This window comes from Malus domestica, chromosome 15 (genome assembly GCF_042453785.1).
Source record: "Malus domestica chromosome 15, GDT2T_hap1".
In the NCBI taxonomy this organism is placed as follows: Eukaryota; Viridiplantae; Streptophyta; class Magnoliopsida; order Rosales; family Rosaceae; genus Malus; species Malus domestica.
Window position 1 is genome coordinate 20791886 of NC_091675.1, and position 19643 is coordinate 20811528.

At 36.8% G+C, this 19643-nt stretch overlaps 1 protein-coding gene across 1 annotated transcript; it reads left to right on the plus strand.

The window, feature by feature from the left end:
* Window positions 1-10634: 10634 nt before the first annotated feature.
* LOC103401093 (protein SHORT INTERNODES-like) lies at window positions 10635-13131 on the plus strand. The gene is made up of 2 exons (XM_008339799.4): window positions 10635-11853; window positions 12454-13131. Exons 1-2 carry the CDS (start codon window positions 11172-11174, stop codon window positions 12855-12857), a joined length of 1086 nt encoding a protein of 361 aa, XP_008338021.3. The 5' UTR covers window positions 10635-11171; the 3' UTR covers window positions 12858-13131.
* The last annotated feature ends 6512 nt before the right edge of the window (window positions 13132-19643 follow it).

Below are 19643 nucleotides of genomic sequence, written 5' to 3' on the forward strand. Positions count from 1 at the left end.
TTTGAAAGCCATGACATCATGGGGTTTGTTAATGGATGACTCTAACTATTAAACTATCTTACTTGGAGTTTCTAGATTAGCACCCTTGTTTCAACAACACTATGGCAATCTTATGCTCAGTTCACTTGAGCATACGATTGAGGGGGGATGCAAGGATCCAAGTGAAGAGGTTAATCCAAGGGAAGAGAAGATCAAGGGTCAAACTAAATGACACTTGTCAATGAATTAATGAATGAACTATTATAAGTTGTTACAAGTTAGTTGAGATAAGGAGGAGAATTAGTTTTTAGCTAAATATCAGCTAAGTAAGGAATAGAGATATAACTACAATTGTAATCATAGCTTATTCATCAAGAAATCAATATACAGTTTCACTTTCTCTTCTCTTTCTCTCTCTCTCTCTCTCTCTCTCTCTCTCTCTCGCTCTCTCTCGTTCTCTCCATCTCTATTCTTCTGCATTATGTGAACCTCTCAAGGATTCATCAATATTAACAGGGGTGAGTGGTGGTTCTCGATGAGTTAGATAGAGTGAGGGTGAGTTGCAGAGAGAGAGTGTAGAAAGAATGAAAGAGTGAGAAAGAGGGATTGTAAGAGAGACGGAGTAGGTTAATCCAACTCAATAATTTCCTTTCTTAGAAATTACTAAAATGCCATCAAAAATTTAATTTCGTAACTTAACTCTTGTAACTCAAATTCTAATTTCGTCTTCGCCTACATAATTGTGAGTATGAAAACAATTTAAGAACTAAGAAAATACGAGAAAATGATATTTAAGCTCAAGGCTCGTTAGTTACTTAAGAAACCCAACCAGGAGCATTTTGGTCATTTCACATCATTCGAGAATAAAATAAAATATTTTTAAGGTACAGGTTGCAACATAGTTGTGTCAAATAATATTTTCATGTGAATAATATTATGTTGCCCTTAAATAAGTTGAATAGCAAATCTAAATTTTGCGTTATTTTTTTAGTTTAAAATTTGCGTTTGGAATCTTTAAACGTTCATCGTACGTTGGCTAAATTTGTTAAAGAAAAGTTACAAAAATTAGATAAAGGGACTTGAAAATAAGACACAATAATTTTAAGAGAACTTTCAAATTACTCTTGAAAGATGTCATTTGGAAGAGCTTTGTATTGTCTTTCAGTTATAGTGTTTTTTTTTTATAAATAAATTATATTGATGAGAAAAAAAAGAGAAAACAAGCTACAAAGAGTAGCTAAAAATACAAACACATAACAAGAGATGCAGCCATAAGAAAAAAAGACAACAAAGCTAACAATGTCGCGTCAAAGCAGCAAAAACAAGCATTAACTATTCATAGTTGTATTCCATTCTCGTAAAGTAGAGTCATTAGCAGTGGAATGAGTGATTTTCAAAGAACTTAACCGAAGTCTAATGGTAGACATAATTGAGTTAAGAACCACCGCAGCAGATTGACATGAGTTCTTAAATATACGGTTGTTCCACTCCCTCCAAACATAATACACAGCCTTCACGTGATCACATTAGGTGTTCTGACTCATAGGTGACTTGCGATAATTCGCACAACCTTCACGTGATCGTAGCACTTGAGAGTATTTATTTACACACATCCTGTCATACAAACCACATTAGGTAGTTCTGACTCGTGTGGAGGAATTCGTATATGAGTTATAGGCTTAGCCACATAGGTCATGTTGGGTGACTCCAGCTGACATATCATTTTACATTGATTTATTCCTCCTAGCTTACTTATTTCATTGCTGAGATGCTTGACATGGCATACACTTGATTTTCACTACTCTCGAGCATGATTTCTATATACGTATGTATTATTATTTTCTGGGAAACTATATGGGTTTTACGGTGAGGGGTTATTATTTCTAAAAGGAGAAATGGTTCTGAAAGCTTTGTTTTTGCCCACTCACGTTTTCTATTTTGCGCCCCTCCAGGTTTTAGCTGCTGAACGTTTGTATCAATGAGGATTCTTGGCGAATCTCAGTATAAGTGGCTACCTATGAGGGTATGATCCTTACCCACACTACTGTACTTTACTTATACTCTGACATCGAATGTGAAATGGGTTCATTCCCGCTCACCAGCTAATAGGAGCATATTTATGTTACTTTGTTAGCTTGTTTCTTTGCATTGAGTGAGTTAGTCTCTGTTTATTATAGTGATTTATGCTATTTTCGTGTGTTTGTAGGTCCAATTGGCAAAAATGACAATAAATGGCTAAATGGAGCAATTTGGAGCAGTTTTGGACTTGGATTGGATAATATGCGTAGTGAGCACTTTGGATGGACGTTTTTGGTGTTTAAATAATGCTAGAAATGTGCTACAATCTGGAGGAATTAAGAGTGAGGCTTGGGAGACAAGGAATCAAAAATTAAAGGGAAACCTTATCCTTAACAAACATTATCTAATCCTATCATTTCCTTATCCAAACTTACCTTATCTTATCCAGTCTTGTTTTATCTCAATCTTATCTTATTTTATCTTATCATATCCTAATCCTACCTTACCTTATCTCAAGTTGCAAGGGGGATTCCTTATCACATTCAACCACTTTTAATCTGATTTAAGGAGTCCTAAAACACTGCAAACAACTCAATCTTTTTCCACCACAAAGTAGGCCGTGCCCTAGCCCTATAAATACAAGTTATTGTCGCAGGTTTCTGGAAAAGTTTAAAAGAAAAAATATAAATAGTGATTCAACTTTGCAAGGAAAGAAAGAGAACAAGAGTTTTGTGCCGTGACCTGCCATCCAAAGCCATTGGAGTGCTGGAGCGTTCCTGGGTTCTTTCTATCCTTAGTTTTCGTTTAATGTTTAAATTAGATTGGTTTTGTTTAATTGCAAACATGTGGAACTAATTGAAGGAATTATTTTGTAAAACATGTTCATTTGAGCAACATCATATAGCATGCAATTAACAATTAAAGGCGGAATCATGCTTGTATGCACCCAAAAACAAAACATTACCATGAAATTCAAAGCCTAGTATATTGGTGAACCAATAATCAACTCAAAACAAAGTGAGTTGAAATTTTTACCTTTGTGGATTCCTCTTTGCATAAGCAAAGGCTAATCACCCAAAGAGATAGGGCCTTCATTCCTTGCTTCTTAGATCCATGGATTTGGATGGAAAAATAGGTTCTCCAAGTTCCCAAAATTGAGAACCTCTAAGTCTCTTCACCAAGGTTAGATTGTAGAAGAAATGAGTGACCTTGGAGTTGTTAGGATTGCTAGATGTACCCTCCAAGGTGTTGGCCTCTTTAGAGAGAAATGGAGAGACTATTCTCACCAATTTCCCCAAAATAAAAACCCTTAATCACATAATGAATATTTGGCTATAAAGTCCTTTATATAGTCCCTTCAAATAAGTGACCTAAAGAACCAAAACCCTAATTCATCTAACATGGCCGGCCTACCTAGGGATTTTTGGGCTTTTGGGCCTTTGTGAATCTTTATTCATTAAGTTGTCATACAACTTAAGTCAATGGGCTTGACTTTCGAAGCCCATTGGGCCTTAAGGTCCAAAACTATCCCGAGGTCTTTAACGAACTTATTCGTTTGATTAATTAACATATTAATTAATCCTTGCCATAATTTAAATGATTAAACCATTTAATCATTCTTACTCATCTCCGTTTAATCTTCAATCTCCACCTTTTATGGTGTGCGATCCATTAGGTTCCTTTTAGCGAGGTAGTGGGCGATTAAAACCATTTTACATCGATTGTGAATTGAAACTATTTTCAATTCTCCATTTAGTGATTACACACGTTTAGGGCTTCCACAAACCATGGTTGACGCCTAGCAGCATGTCATGGTTACCCAAGCTAATCAGAAGAGGTTAGAGAACCTATTCAGTTCGGGATTACAAATGCAATACGGTCTTTCTCTAATCTAATACTCTTGACCACATTGTTTGGTTTGATAGTTTATTTGTTCATGTCTACTATCCAATGTGAATCTTGTGCTTATATGATTTACTTGAATGTGATTTGGAACGCATTCCCTAATCTCATTCATACTCTGGCCAGAGATTCTAAATCATATCATAGAGTATTCTCCCTCAACTGTTTGAAGGTTAGAGATCCCTTGTTGCGCATTCACTTGTCTCCATAGCTAAGTCACTTGACCCCAACGATGCCATGGACACCCCGAGGGGGTGACTTTGACATAATCAAAGATCAAGGACTTAACCACAAGACAACTGTGATGCCTCAGGTCAAAGGACTACTTTGCATTATCCCAACCATGAGTTCTTATGTGACATGGAATATGAGAACTCTTCGTTGATCACGTTCAGTGTACTCATTCTCTATTGAGCACCTACGTACTTGTCTTGATGTCACACACACCAATGACTCGAGACTAATCACTCTCCCTGAGAGAAGACATAGTACGTACCGATCTTAACGGACTGTCAATGCCCAATTGACAATCCTATGATCAGGAACATTTAGGATGTGTCTACGAAAGAATGGTCTCATGAATCTAACTTCATTAGATTACATTCTCCCAATCACATATTCCTTGGACTTTATCGTTTAAGCATTTAACATTTATATGAGACGGCTCAAACAATAATCTTTGCCCTTTATATGTAAAACTAGATTAGTTTAACATGTGAAATGTCCGTAAAGTATCATCACATGATTGGCTTTAGGGCACATTTCCAACACTAATTTCATTTTAGTTAGAGGTGAATTCGAAGCCATGATCATATGTTTTATATGAGTTGATTACATCCAGTTATTGTTTCATAAAACATGAATGTGATTTACTTATCTGTTTATTAAGAACTTGTTCTTGTGTGTTGATTAATGGTGCACACTTAGTTTGCATGCAAGGATTTGATGCTAGAATATAAGGGAATTTCACCTAATCGTTATGAATTTATATTTACAAGTAGTAAAAGTCACTAGTCATGATTGTGTTAAGTAAATTCCTGGCAGGAGTATCATGCAGTTTATAGTTACGAATGCCTTGTCAATGCTTATGACTTTCGCAGAACTTAATGATATTTGATATGTATCTTTATCATGCTGTTCATATAGGGAACTTGATAAGAATAATTTGGTTGCCTCGCTGAGTCCAATTTAATGAAATTAGGAAAATCTGAGAGTTAATTAGTGTTGTTCACAATTAATTTGGGGCATTGTCGTTCATGGTTTATAGGAATAATAACTAGAAATCGATTTGTATGCATATGTTTCACGTGTGGAAAAGAATCCTCTAGCTAGCCTTTCACCCAATTTTCTTCCAAATTCACTTTGTTTCTGCAATTTAGTTGTTTCAGTTTAAAATTCGTAAAAAAAAACCCCCTTAGTTCTTATTTGTGTTAGTTTAGCCTAGTTTTCAGTTTTTAAGTCTAATTTGTGTTGATTAGAAACCTTGCTAATCCCCGGCCTAGAACGATCCCTACTTGCTCATACTATAACTGTCTAAAAATGGTTTAATTTGTGTGTTAGTTTTTATCACATCACCAGCGCACTCTTGTATTTAGGCACTTTTAGGTTTAAATTTATTCACTTTTTCCACATCATTACACTTTATGGCTTCGTCACCTTCCAGGTGTTAGCCAGCACAACTCGATTCGGAGTCCTAGTAGACTTTCCGGGTTGGGGTGTGTCACAAAAGCTCTCATCGATGCTACTAGAAATTCAAAAGCTAACTTTGGTAATAGTTGTTGCAACTTGAAAGCTCAAGTTTTACCTTCAGACTCACGCAGTCATCCTCATAACGCATTATTCCGCCCAATCCTGAAGCACGACGATAAAGTCGTAGACATTAGCGGATGCAAAGTTTTCTGACGAACCCCAAGGGCAAACGAACATTAAAAGGACACAATCGGAAGCAAGTTTTGTCCATCGCCCCAAAAGATTCTACATAGGAGCAACATGTACCGGCAATTGAACATCATCTCCTGCTACATGTCATACGGCCCCAGCCGATCCTTGCTCCATAATTCAGCTCTAGAGTCGCCCAATATCGGCAGTTGAGTATCTCCTGCTACGTATAATATGGCCCAACTCCACGACTCCCTACCGCGCATTTACGACGCAACAGGGTGACCCAACGAAGCCCCGGAGGTAGCAGAGCACTCCCTAACAACGCTTGCTCTACCCGATGGAGACTTCTGGCATTTGCATGTAGGCAATGCATCCAACTACGAAGGGTCAGAGGCAAGCGTGGTCCTTGTCACCCAACACGGTTCAATGCTTGAGTAGGCGATCACTCTAGGCTTCAAAGCATCCAACAATGAAGCAGAGTACGAGGCCCTACTAGCAGGCCTCTGAATGGCAAAAGACTTGGCAATGAAAAAGCTCGTAATTCATTCTGATTCCCAGCTAATCACTAGCTAGACTACTTGAGGCGTCTCAGACTTACGTTCCGTGGGCAAACAACGCTCAAATGGATGCACTAGCCGGTCTAGGCTCCACCCTTAACAACCAACTCAAACGCTATATTCCGATGGAGTATCTAAACAAGCCAAGCATAGAAGCGGAGCCAGCAGCCAAAATGTCACAGGTTAGTACAACTCCAAACTGGCAAAGTTCTGTTATAGACTACTTAGTCAATGGCACATTCCCCAAGGAAAGGTTGGAGTTTAGAAAGCTCCAAATAAAGGCAACACGCTGCTACATGTGGAACAACATTCTCGTCTAAAGATCCTACACTAGATCACATCTCCCCAGCCTAATGCCTCATGACGACCTAAAGGTTCTAAACTCAATCCACGAAAGCGTTTGTGGAAATCACTCTGGAGGCCGATCCTTAGCACATAAGGATCTTAACGTAGGCTACTACTGGTCTACCATGCACCAAGATGTTAAGGAGTTAGTACAAAAATGCGACTGCTGCCAACACTACAAGCCGGTACCAGCACTGCATGCTAGCAAGCTAAACCCGCAAACGAGTCATTGGCCGTTCATACAATGGGCAATCGACCTGGTAGGACCTATGCAGCTTGCTACTGGGGGCAGAGGCATGATGATCATGGTAACCGACTACTTCACCAAATGGGTAGAAGTAGATCCCATGACGACCACGATTGAGACAGACATAGAGCGCTTCATATGGAGGAACATTATTTGCCGATTTGGCATCCGTTAGTCCATTATCACTGACGAAGGCCCGCAATTTGTGGGCAAAGATTTGGCGAAGTTCTTCCAAAAATATGGCATCAAGCAGCACATGTCCATGTTGAGATATCCTCAAGGCAATGGGCAGGCTTAAGCATCCAACAAGACGATCCTCGATCGCCTCAAGAAATCCTTCACCGACAAGTAGGGAAAATGACCATACGAACTCCTCGGATGTCTATGGGCATATTGCACCACTAAAAGACGAGCAGCTGGTGAGACTCATTTCTCTTTAGCATTTGGTTCGGAAGCAATTATTTCTTCCAATTCGTGCCAAGCATCAGCACTTTATTGCCAAGCATTGAGAAGAACAATAAGGAGATGACCACAAGCTTAGATCTGGCAGAGGAGAAGCCCGAGCAGACCATCACCCGCATCGCAGCCTACCAGCAACAACTCATCTCCAGCTACAGCTCATCTCCAGCTACAATAAAAGGGCTAAAATACGGTAGTTCTAACCTGGAGATCTAGTCCTAAGAAAGGCATTCATCACTGCCCGCAGATAAGACTCCAAAAAGATGAATCCCATTTGGGATGGTCTGTACAAGATCAGCAGAGTAGACGGCATTGGTAATTACACCCTCGCCACTATGAACGACAAGGAGATCGAAAAACAGTGGAACACCTATAACTTGAGGAAGTACCATGTGTAACCTTCCATTATATCAAGATTTGAAGACTCAAGCAGCTTATTGGGCACCACCTCATAAGCCAAGGACTATCCAGTTGTTATGTAGTTTTTACAGTTAAGTTATTCGTTCGTTTCACTCGTTCTTCAATGGGAAATTCAGAAGTAATTTACAACTTGGCTTGACTATATGTCTACAACAACTTATCTCTCCTGCACTTCCAAAGAAGATCGCGCCATTCCTAAAGACTCATCGCAGGAATTGCACCCCTCAAGGGACCAACTATGCTCTCCAGTGCGAGAGGGTAAACTAATTCCCCGACACCCACATGGATCTGCATTCCAAAGCGGGAAGATAAACTCTACACTCCGAATATCCAGATGTGGATAAGCATGGCTGCCGTAATATAATTAAATGCACGATGGCTTATGCCTAGATTCCTAGAAGTAGCCACAATGGTCTTTTTCAAGGCTTAACTAATTGAAGGATTTTGGGTCTCATGGCCTAATCTGTGAGGAACAGGGCCCTAGAGACGAATGGGGCACATTACGCAGTACGCCCTATGGACGGCTACCCTGGAAACCTAAAGTTGCTACTGAGTGCACTAAGGTAGCCTATGACTTTTGGAAAACTGCCTACAGCATACCCTTCGAGCGATAAAACCACACTAGACTTATAAGGATGGATTTGTGAGGGTGTATGGGTGATGTAGGACAATTGTCCCACACAAGTACCAACAACACCCATATTTTTAAGTCTAGCACTTGCGTGATAAGCTAGATACATTTTGGCTCAATAACAAGAAGTCCATGTTTACGAGTAACGATGTAAACAAGCTCAATTCAACTCAATGATGAATATTTTATTTCATCTTAATTATTAATATGAAGATAAAATTTCTTAAAACGAAATCTAAAAAAAAAAAACTTATTACAATGAATTTTATTTCTATATATAACTTAAGTCCAAAGTTGAGCTCGAAGATCTATACAACCAGTGTTACTAACTATAGAGAGAAACTATTGTACTCAAAGAGTCAACTACCATGCTTCTCCCGTGAAGAATATGCTGTAAAATTGGGTGAAAACCAAAAATAAAATAAAACAATGGGAGAGAAACAGTAAACAAAATAAATTAAAATAATAATGGAAGAGAAAAAAAAAAGTACGAGGATGTGGCGCTGGAAGAGAAAAATAAATTAAAATAAAACAATGGGAGAGAAACATGATTATTTTCTAGATATACGATGCACTACTTCTATTGTTCACTGCCCAAATCTCTCTACATCAATAAACTAGTTAAAAAATTAAATAATATTTTTATTACTATTCTAACAATCTCAACTGTATCAGTGTTCGTTGAGAATACTTTTGTTTACCACAAGTAATGACAATATTCATTACTCTGTTTATTATCGTTAAATAAATTTAAATTTTAAGATCTGAATATACAACAATTTCAAAATTTAAACTGATTTAATAATGATAAATAAGGTGGTGAGCGTTACCACCAATTGATGGCGGCACGCAAAAATACACCTTCCCTTAGTGGTTACAATAAGTTACCTATGTTTAAGATTGATTCTTATAACACTACTATTACACTAATTATATTGTTTTACGAAATTTCTACACTATGCATCACTCTCATTGCACTCGAATTCTCTAATTCAATGTAAAAATGTGATTCCTATAATATCGGTATCACAATCAATTTTTTATCTAATATGAAAGGCCTAAGTGGTAGATTACAATGGAGGTTTGTTCTAGGTTCAAACCATCTCCTTCTCTTTAGACTAGTTTAAAATAAAAAAATCACTTGTATTTAAAAAAGAGTAAAAAATTGTACAAAAAAAAGAGATAAAAGTTTGAACACGGAACGCCGTAAGTTAAAAAAGGAAGACTCTATTTACAACAGCAACCACTACTTACAAGTAATATCGTATTGTTGACCTGGTTTTGGGTAAAAATTTTACTTGGACAACACATTAATTTTTACTGCTTTGTGTACCAAGATATAGCATGGAATTTTACTGAGAGACAATCATTTTAAATTTACTAAATTACCCTCCAAAGGCACATGTGAGTAGAAGAGTAGGGGAGAATTTGCTTTACAGCTATAGTTTGGTGTAACGATGACCATAATTTTCACAAAAAAAGGATAAACAATTTGGTCAAAAGGAAAGGTGGATAAGAAAATGTTAATTCATGATATAAAGAATGAATATGATTTTTCTCAATGAGTCTACTATATAATATATTGATATCAAAATTGTTAATAGCGTCAAATTTAAGATTTTTCGTTGAAAATAGAGACTAATGCATACTAACAATAAAATTATTAGGTGACAAAGGAAAATATAACTCAAAAAATGATAATCACAAACCTTTTTTCTTCCGCAATATAGATGATTAATGATTGGGTAATCCAACAAATTAATATTTTTTTTGGTAAAAACAACAAAGTAACATTTAATGTCTCCATATCATCTTTCTCTAGTTAAGTAAGTTTGGATTTGGAGGGATTTATTTAAAAACTAATATTTTGAGCAGTAAAAATGGAAATAAAAAAAGTAAATTTTAATGAAAAACTTTTGATATTATTAATTTTAACGAAAGATAATATTTTTATAATAAAAATTAATTTTAATATTATTTACTTTATTTTTTATATTTTATATTTAATTAAAACTCAAAATTTTTCTTAAAAAAAAAAAAAAATTGGGCGGGGAGTCATTAAAGAAAAGTGGCGGGTTTTCCGGTGCAAAAAGGACTGAAGAAGCCAAAAGCTGGCGCTAAGACACGTGGCGGGGAGGACGATCGTTGGATTAGCATGCGAATTTAACAGTGATCTGATCTCATTCTTTCTTCCGTTTGAAGATGAGATTATGACATCCTAGCCAACCAAGAGAGAGAAAGAAGAGAGAGAGAGAGGTTTTATGTTACACAGTCACACACACACACACAGAGAAACAATAGGCACTGCTCAGAGCTAAAAAGCTCATCACCTGCAAACAAATCAGAGAGCGAGAGAGAGAGAGAGAGAAAGAGACTTAAATTTGTGTGAGTAGAGAGCGCAGAGGAGAGAGAGGGTATGGCGGCGTTGCAGAGAGAGGGAACTTCTGCGGGAGTCATAAATGCTTGGAAATTACAGACAAACAGAGTAGCACAGTGAAGGGGAGGAATTAAAAGCGCGATTAACGCTGCCAAACAGAGTCGTAGTTACTTCTTTCTCACTCTCTCTCTCTTCAACTTTTCATTTTTCACTGCAATCTCTTCAAACATTTACAAAAAGATTAAAACTTCAAGGTGAATAGTAAATACCCATTAGAGGAATTGGGTCGGAGTTTGAATTTGATATGGATTTTCTGTCACAATTTGGGTCTGGGTTAAGGAAGAAGCAGCAGCAATGGCTGGTTTTTTCTCATTAGGCAGAGGCGGCAGCGACGACCAACATAACAGCAACAACCCGCCGCCGCCTGATCACCACCACCGCCATCAAATTGCTCCGGAGACGTTGTTCTGGTACAAAAATGAGGACGTGGCAAACCAGCCGTACAAGGGCTTCGAGCTGTGGCAGCAACAGGAGCAGCTCCTTCAGCTCCAAACCCAGCCGTCGCAGCGGCTCTACCAGCCTCATCCCCACCACCATCAAGATCTCTACGCTTCTGCGGCTGCTCTAGGGGTGGGTCCCAGCAGCAGGGGATCGGATGACACTTCATCGTCGAGGTCGGCCGCAGCGGCGTTTACGACGATGAGTTCGTCGTCAGGAGGAGGAAGCGGAGGAGTCGCCAGCTGTCAAGACTGCGGGAACCAAGCGAAGAAAGACTGCATACACATGAGGTGCAGGACTTGCTGCAAGAGCCGAGGGTTCGACTGTCCGACCCATGTCAAGAGCACGTGGGTCCCGGCGTCGAAACGTCGTGAGCGGCAGCAGCAACACCATCACCAACAGCAAGATCATATGCAACACCACCATCACCAACAACAGCAGCAGTTTCAAGTGATTCGAGGAGAAAATTCGAAAAGACTGAGAGAAAATCCGAGCTCGAAACCCTCTCGTCGTATTCTCACAAACACAAACACTTCAGGTATACTATATGTTATATACATACACATTTTTTTCCTGAGACATTTTGATAGTTTGAGATAAAAAAAAAGGAGGGTTTGAGTGAAAAAATGAAAGAATGGAACAAGAAGAGAAAAAAGGGGAAGGGTTTTGGAAGGTAGCGTTTGAAAAAGCCCAACAAATAGTGGAGAATATCGATTGCGTGTGAGGAAGAGGTCGAACACTCCATAGTAAAAAAACTCAATTCTTCCAGAAACCCCATCAGAAATCATCGGCTTTCTTTCTTTTCATCTTTTCGTTTCCCAAAAAAAAAAAAATACTGTTCTTTAGTAGTCTTGACGTTTATAACATTGACAGGGAAGAAAGAAACTAAGAAAGAAAGACACTGTTTCTCTCTTTCTCTCTCTCTCTCTAAAAACTCCGTGTTCATGTATATTTCCGTTTTGCTTGCTTTTGTGTGCCTTTTTCTCTTTTTCTTTTTTCTTTTTGTTAAAAGAAACAAAATCTAAAGAAGATAAACAATTTCTTAATTTAATATTCCAACTTTGGGTCTTTTGTTCTCATGAAAACTACATAGTTTTATGTACTGGGGTTTGGGATTTACAATTGTTTGTGTATGTAGAGTTGGATGTGGTGAATTTCCCGCCGGAAGTGAGCTCGCCGGCGGTATTTCGCTGCGTGAAAGTGAGCGCAATCGACGAGGAGGATCAGTACGCGTACCAGACGGCTGTGAACATCGCAGGCCATTTGTTCAAAGGAATTCTTTACGACCAAGGACCCGAATCCCCTAACTACAATATGAACATGGCAGCTGAAACCTCGTCTGCTGGTGGAGTTAATTTCCAACCGCTCAATCTCGTCGTGGGAGCCACCACCGCCGTTAACACAGCTTCCATTGACGGTGGTGGAGGCCATGAGGGAGTGGCAGTGGCGGGTTCGACGATTGTTATAGATCCTTCTTCTCTATACCCAGCTCCAATTAACACATACATGGGTACGCAATTCTTCCTACCACCAAGATCTTGATGGAACAAAAAGTTACACTCCCCACATTCTTCTTATTCTTCTTGACTACCCACGTACAACGACCAACTATTCCGTAAGTGTGTCCTCTCATCTTTTGATAATATTTTGTACCAAAAATTGACCCCCCCCCCATTTGGACTAGCTGTAGCTAGGAAGCTAGAAAAAGAGAGCAGAAAGAAAATATTGATGCGCGACGAGGAACGTATTTGTTTTGTTGACAGTTTCTAGTGCTTGTTAATTGGTTAATTTAAATGTCATCATCTATTATGACGAATATCTTGTTCAAACTCAAATATGTTTAGTGGCTACATATCTTCTTCATTTTGTTTGAATATTGGAGATCTTAAAGAGTGGTGGTGTTTTGCTGGTGGCTTGTCCTGGACAGGTATTTCTCTTCAACCTAGTGCGTCTAGGGTTAAAACACTTTGCCATCGAGTAATTTAGATGAATTTAGTGTAAACAAAAAGAATGGAGGTGTTTTTATTTATGTATTTATTTTTCCTCTGCTGGGTTGAATCATACCTCTTTTTTGGTTGGATCTGAACTTGGGATCCGCTTTTTTCCTGTTTACCTGTATGCCTGCCTGTTTGAATGGATCACGAAAACTTGAAAGTTTTCGTCTTTTGTTGGACAAACTACAAAGACTATTCCCTTTTTATTTCGGTATGGGCGGTCCAGCCATGCATGAGTGAACCAGCATCCAAGTTCAAAAGGTCAAGCAGCCCTCTCTCCCTCCCTCTCCTCTCTCTCATCTCTCTCCTCTCTCTCTCTAGATTTTCATAGAATATTGAAAATTGTTCAATATTTTCTTCATTTGTTCCTAAATCTTGAAATGCATAGATGTGACTTTGATGTTGAAAACTGTAAGCTTTGCTTAATCTTCACCTGCAGTGGTTTAATGCAGCTGCAGGAAATGAAAAATTTAGGAATTGTAACCATAGCAGAAAATTTAAAGACTTTCCTTGGTTAACAAACAATCTGATCTTTTGACATGTTCTCTGCAATTATCTATTTCTCACTTCCCTATACAACTCTTTTTTAACCTTTCAATGCTGCCACATAATTTCAGTTAGGCAATAATATTAATATGTAGTTATCTCTACTAGTTCATAAAATATCAACAGTATGAAGTATAAGCTTTATTCTCCAAATAAATGAATTTACTGTGAAGGAGCTTGTATCTGTAATGAAACTGGTAGTTAGTTTAATTTACCTCAACAATGTAGATAAATTTTTAATTGGATTAAGTACCTAAATCTTCCCAACCTTTTTGTGACATTCCGTCAACCTTATAAACATTCCAAACAGATATCCAAGCTATTGAAAGTCACATCTGTTAAGAGATAAAAATCTGGTAAATTAATTAGGGTTTACTTTGTCATCAAAATCAATAGAAGGCCAAGGAAACATAGGCTCCACGAATTAACGGTCACCACCACCTCCATCATGACATCATCTCCAAACCCAACACAAAACCACCATCCCACCCTATCGAGCTGCCAACATCGAGAAAGAAATCATGGAGGTTGCTGAAATGGTATGGACTGTTATGATGCTGCCACCACCATCTTAACTGCCCACAAAAAAGAGTTGGAAGCTTTACAAGCTCAGAACCGGCGTATGAGAAAATTATGTAAGCCGAAGCAAACTCCTTGAAATCTTATTTGAATTCTTAACTCTCCTTTTTGTTAGAAGATTACTCTCCTAATGTAATTTCAGTTTGGGTCCATTTTTTATTCAATTCAAAAACTCGTTTGTTAATTAGGTTCTATATTACATAATCTATATTTGAAATTCAAATTTTGAGGCAACTACTATTAATGTTGACCATAATCTACCAAATTTTGGTAGATTCTAAATATAATCAATGATTGAAAAATTAACAAGGGCTTAACGGATGTGACATTTTTAATCGGTTGAGTACTTGTTTGGAATGTTTAAAAAAGTTGAGACTAATTTGGAATGACATTAAAATGTTTTTTTTGGGAGGGGGGGGGTGTTAGGTAGAGACATCAGAATCATTGTAGTTAATTTAGGTTGATAAACTAAATAAAATTGAGATCTTTCAGCGAACGAAGCATTAGAAATGAATTAAACAAGAATTAAGAATTATATTCTAAAGGAGTCATCTAATGTAAATCAATCAATTAATCCCGGTAAAGTCTGCTAAGAGATTTTTGAATGCACGAACACATGTTCAAACTCTAAAGGCTAAACCTAATATAGATAAGGAGTCACCTAAAATTACACTGCAATTCATTTGTAGACGAAGAGAAAATTTATCTTTTGTTTGGTGAAGTATTTGAGTAACTAATCCTAACGAAGGGCTGTCTTCCATGCCTCGAAATCAGTCTTTTCGTCACTGGCTCCAAGTCTGTCTTCTTGTTGAACATAATTGAGAGATCCCTTACTTAATATAGGTTTAGGCTTGAATATGTGTACCTTGGGGTGTAAAGAATATATAGAAACTTCTTTCTTGAAGAGTACCAAATATTTGCAATTGAGTTGAAGCACTTTGCCTGTGTTCGGTTCTGCATTATAATTTTTTTTGATTTTTTGATAATTAAGAAATCATAAAAGTTGTAATTGCATAATTCGAATGACGATAGTGTTTGGAGTTTAGGCAGGTTGGTGGCAATTCGCTCTCTCTCTCTCTCTTTCTCTCTCTCTGGTTTTGTTGTCATTGCTTCAAGCATGTTAGTTACTCATTTAAGAAGTCCATACATGGAGTTGCCATGGAAATGAGTCTAGATTCGTAACCCAAATTATGTGTATTGTCCTGCTGTTTATAATTAATTTGATAGCTTATAAGCTATATATATAATGAGGACTTCGCAGGAAATATTACAAGATTTGTAGTGATTCAGTGAAATTTCTAACCTGGGACCTTCATTGAGGAAATGCTTTTCATGTATAGAAAATAATTGCAGTTGAAATTACTTGTAAGTTTTTATAATACAAATGGAATTGGGAGAGGGGGGAATTGAACTCAAGACCTTGGATGCAGGAGTGAATGATCTTAAAACAATTCAGCTACATACCTCTTACAAGAAATTTCTGATAGAAAATAAGAAGGCTCCAAACAGTGCTTATTTCCTTTTAGTTGTGTTGATAAAATTCTATAAAGCAGTATACGACTATGACCGAATTGCTTGAAAATTTATTCTTGCTGTGGAGCTTGAAATGTTTGCCATCTGATGAAACTGAATTAGCTTTTGAGTAATCCTGCATGGATATGGATGGATGGATCGTAGCAGTTTAGATTGTGTAGAGCTATTTATTTGGATGAGAAGTTAGCCCTCTGATGAATTGAATCATCTTGTAATCCTAAACATTTTTTACCTTGTTAGAAGTGAGGACAATCTCCACTCTTATTATTGTCCAGATTAAATCTCCATGCATGCGATGAATAAAACAAGACATTTGTATTCTCCGTTTTGGGAAGACTATTTGATATGCGGAAAGATATTCATTCTCATAAATGTCTCGTCATTTTCTAGGGGATGGGAAATACAATTTTTATAAATATGTTTAGTAGGGATAAGAAACTAATTGAGAAATTGTTGATCCTGTAAATTACAAAGCCTACAAGGTGCACAGACCAAGGAACTAATGAGGTAACTACGTTTTTTTGGTAATGTGAGTATGTTAACTTGCAATCGAGCACGGTTGGGCGAGTAAAATGGATGTGGTAGTGAGGAGTCAAATGCGTTGATGACTTCTGCACTTGGGTAACTATTAGGAATGGGCAACGGTTATGACGGGTGGGTAACCGCGATTATTTACCTATAACCGTTTATGCTCATACCCTCGTAACCGTTTACCCGTTGGGTAATTGCCTAAATGGTTATATTCATATCCATAACCGTTTATAAACGATTAATTATATCCATAACCGCATACTCATTTAACCGTAACCATTTAATACTCATTTACCTATTTTATCTTTTTTAACCATTTTATCTTTTTTTTTTTTACCATTACCCATTTTTCACCCGTCAACATGTTTTTTAACAACTTGAAAATTAAAAAAAATTGTCATAATTATCTTTTTTTTTTTACAATTAAACACCGTTATAGGTACATTCATCATACATTTTCATATTTTAATTTTTTAAGTCCTTATACCATTCCAATAATTGAAATAATAGCTTACAGACGATATTTTTAACTGTTATCAATGAAGGTAAATATAATATTTGCCAAGTATTATTGGGTTACAAAAATTGTTTAGAAGATATTTATGTCAAAGCATTTTTGTCAATTTCACGGTTACCCGCAAGGAATTTAAATTAATTTGGCCAATTCCTTGATGATGAGAATCATCATTCTTGTAGCAGTGTTATTGAGAGAAAGACCGATGAATTCCTTGCTAATTTATTGGGTGCTAAGTATTATTGGATCGAGAACATGGTTTGTGTTAGTTTTACATATATAAAATAAATGGGTAAACAGTTACCCGTTTATACCTGCGGTTAATACCCATAACCGCCCATTTAAATTTCGCGGGTAAACGGTTATACCCATAACCGTTTATTTATCTAAACGGTTACCCATAACCGTAACCATTTAATTTAAATGGGCGGGTAACCGCGGTTATCCATAACCAATGGGTATTTGCCCATCCCTAGTAACTATGGCTGAGGAAGGAACACTCTCGGCCTAAGGTTTTAGAACATGAAAATAAGGTTACTTAATTCACTGTGAAGTTAAGGATCATCTCCACCAGGCTCGACAACTTCAACTATATTTGTGAGATTGGCCATCCCTAGTAACTATGGCTGAGGAAGGAACACTCTCGGCCTAAGGTTTTAGAACATGAAAATAAGGTTACTTAATTCACTGTGAAGTTAAGGATCATCTCCACCAGGCTCAACAACTTCAACTATATTTGTGAGAAAATGAGCGCTGAATCGGTATCAGGCTATAGGGGTAAAGATACTTAAAGGATATAAACACTTTTATGGTGTGTTGATAGCTTGAATGCAGAACTTTGAAGTGCACCTAAGAGTAACCGATTGGAGAACATTATACTTCACTAGGAAGCTATGAAGTGGCATCTTTTGACTAAAGAATTGCAAACTCTTCACTTGCAAAGACTTGTATAGACAACAAACCAATTAGAAGTAATGTTGTTAACCCAAACTGAGATGTCTGCAGTTGCCAACACAGTGTTGTTAAACTAAACTGAAGATGTGTTGATGAAGGGTTATGATGGTATTTTTCGCAGGGACGTGAGAAGCTTTCGCGTATAGCATTTGAGTGTGTGTTGAGTTGAAGGATTACTCTACATTGCAAAACCCTGTATTTATAGGGGTGAATTTCGTGATGGACAAGTTTGTTGAGTTGTAAAACTCTAATGATATTTTAATTTCTCGACATATTCTTGGAATTATTTTCAGCCTAATTTCATTAGTTTTTACTGTCTTTGATTAGGACTTTGAATCTAAATTGATTATGCGATTGATCTAACTTTTATTCGGAAGCTAATCATGATCCTTAATATTGAGAGTATATAGGGCGTGGGTGCAAAATTGTGTTCAAACAGAAACTTAGAGACAATTATGTATATTTTTTTCCTAGGAATAAAATTGAAAAAGAAAAGTTGAGTGTGAAGAGTTATTATGGGCATAATTGATTTATCAATATTTAATGAGGTTAATATTATCCTAAAATAATGTAATTAATGTTAAAATCGTGCAAACACATGGCGTTCATGGTAACACATCACTACGCATTATAGTGGGTTCACTCACATATATATACTGGTAAAACCTTATACGATTGGGATCAAACCTCACTCTGAGACATGTAGGTGTGGTTAAAATATATTATTTATTGTCATATTTATCTCTAAATAATTTATTACAATATACAGTTTATTCAAATACACAATTGAATATTATTTATTGACTTCTTTATTCTAAATTAATGCTATATTTTCCAGTAGGATTCTTGGACGCCAAGTATATTATTTCTTGCATATTTGTGTACTCATTGACAATTATACCTATGTGAAGGCATATTTCCTTAGAGTAATGCTAGGTAGGCTAAGTTTTCAAACTAAGTTTTGTAAATCAAATGATGTGGTTGTAGATGTTTAGATTGCTAATTAAGTGTCGATTAACGTGCTTATTTCTTATTGGTGACACATCATTTGTCATTTGGTTTGCAAATTTAATTTAAAAATTTGGTCTCCCTAATATTATCTATTTCCTTAAGATGGAACCAAGAAAACTTAGAACTTATTACAAGATGGAGTTTATTCCAATACATAATTGGTCCCAAGTTGGATCCATTATTATTATTATTATTATTATTATTTTTTACATTAAGGAAGTGATTCCATTATAGAATATTACTTGAGAGAACTGTACATCTATCTATGCATATATTTGATAAGAATTTACTTATCTCTATCACATAATTTCCACGGTTGCGAGGCTCACATATCACTTTGGTGTTTGTAAACCCACCACGTGGTGTTAACATTTCACCAGTTAGAGATATTGATGCATGATAAATCGTTATTCAACAAATCTCAGTCTTGAGTATTAATATTAATAAATAAATACACGTATGGTTTGGTAACACCACATAGACGTGCCTATCTCATGATATCATTATAAAAAAATACTACGCTTATTGGGTTTTTCATTCCATATTTACCACCTCTCAATAGAGATGATCTTTACCTCTATTATAGAGGTGATACAAATGTAGTAAGTGCAATATTACTCTATTATCCTTCACATTTTACATGAATTAAACTTTTGTTACAATTTA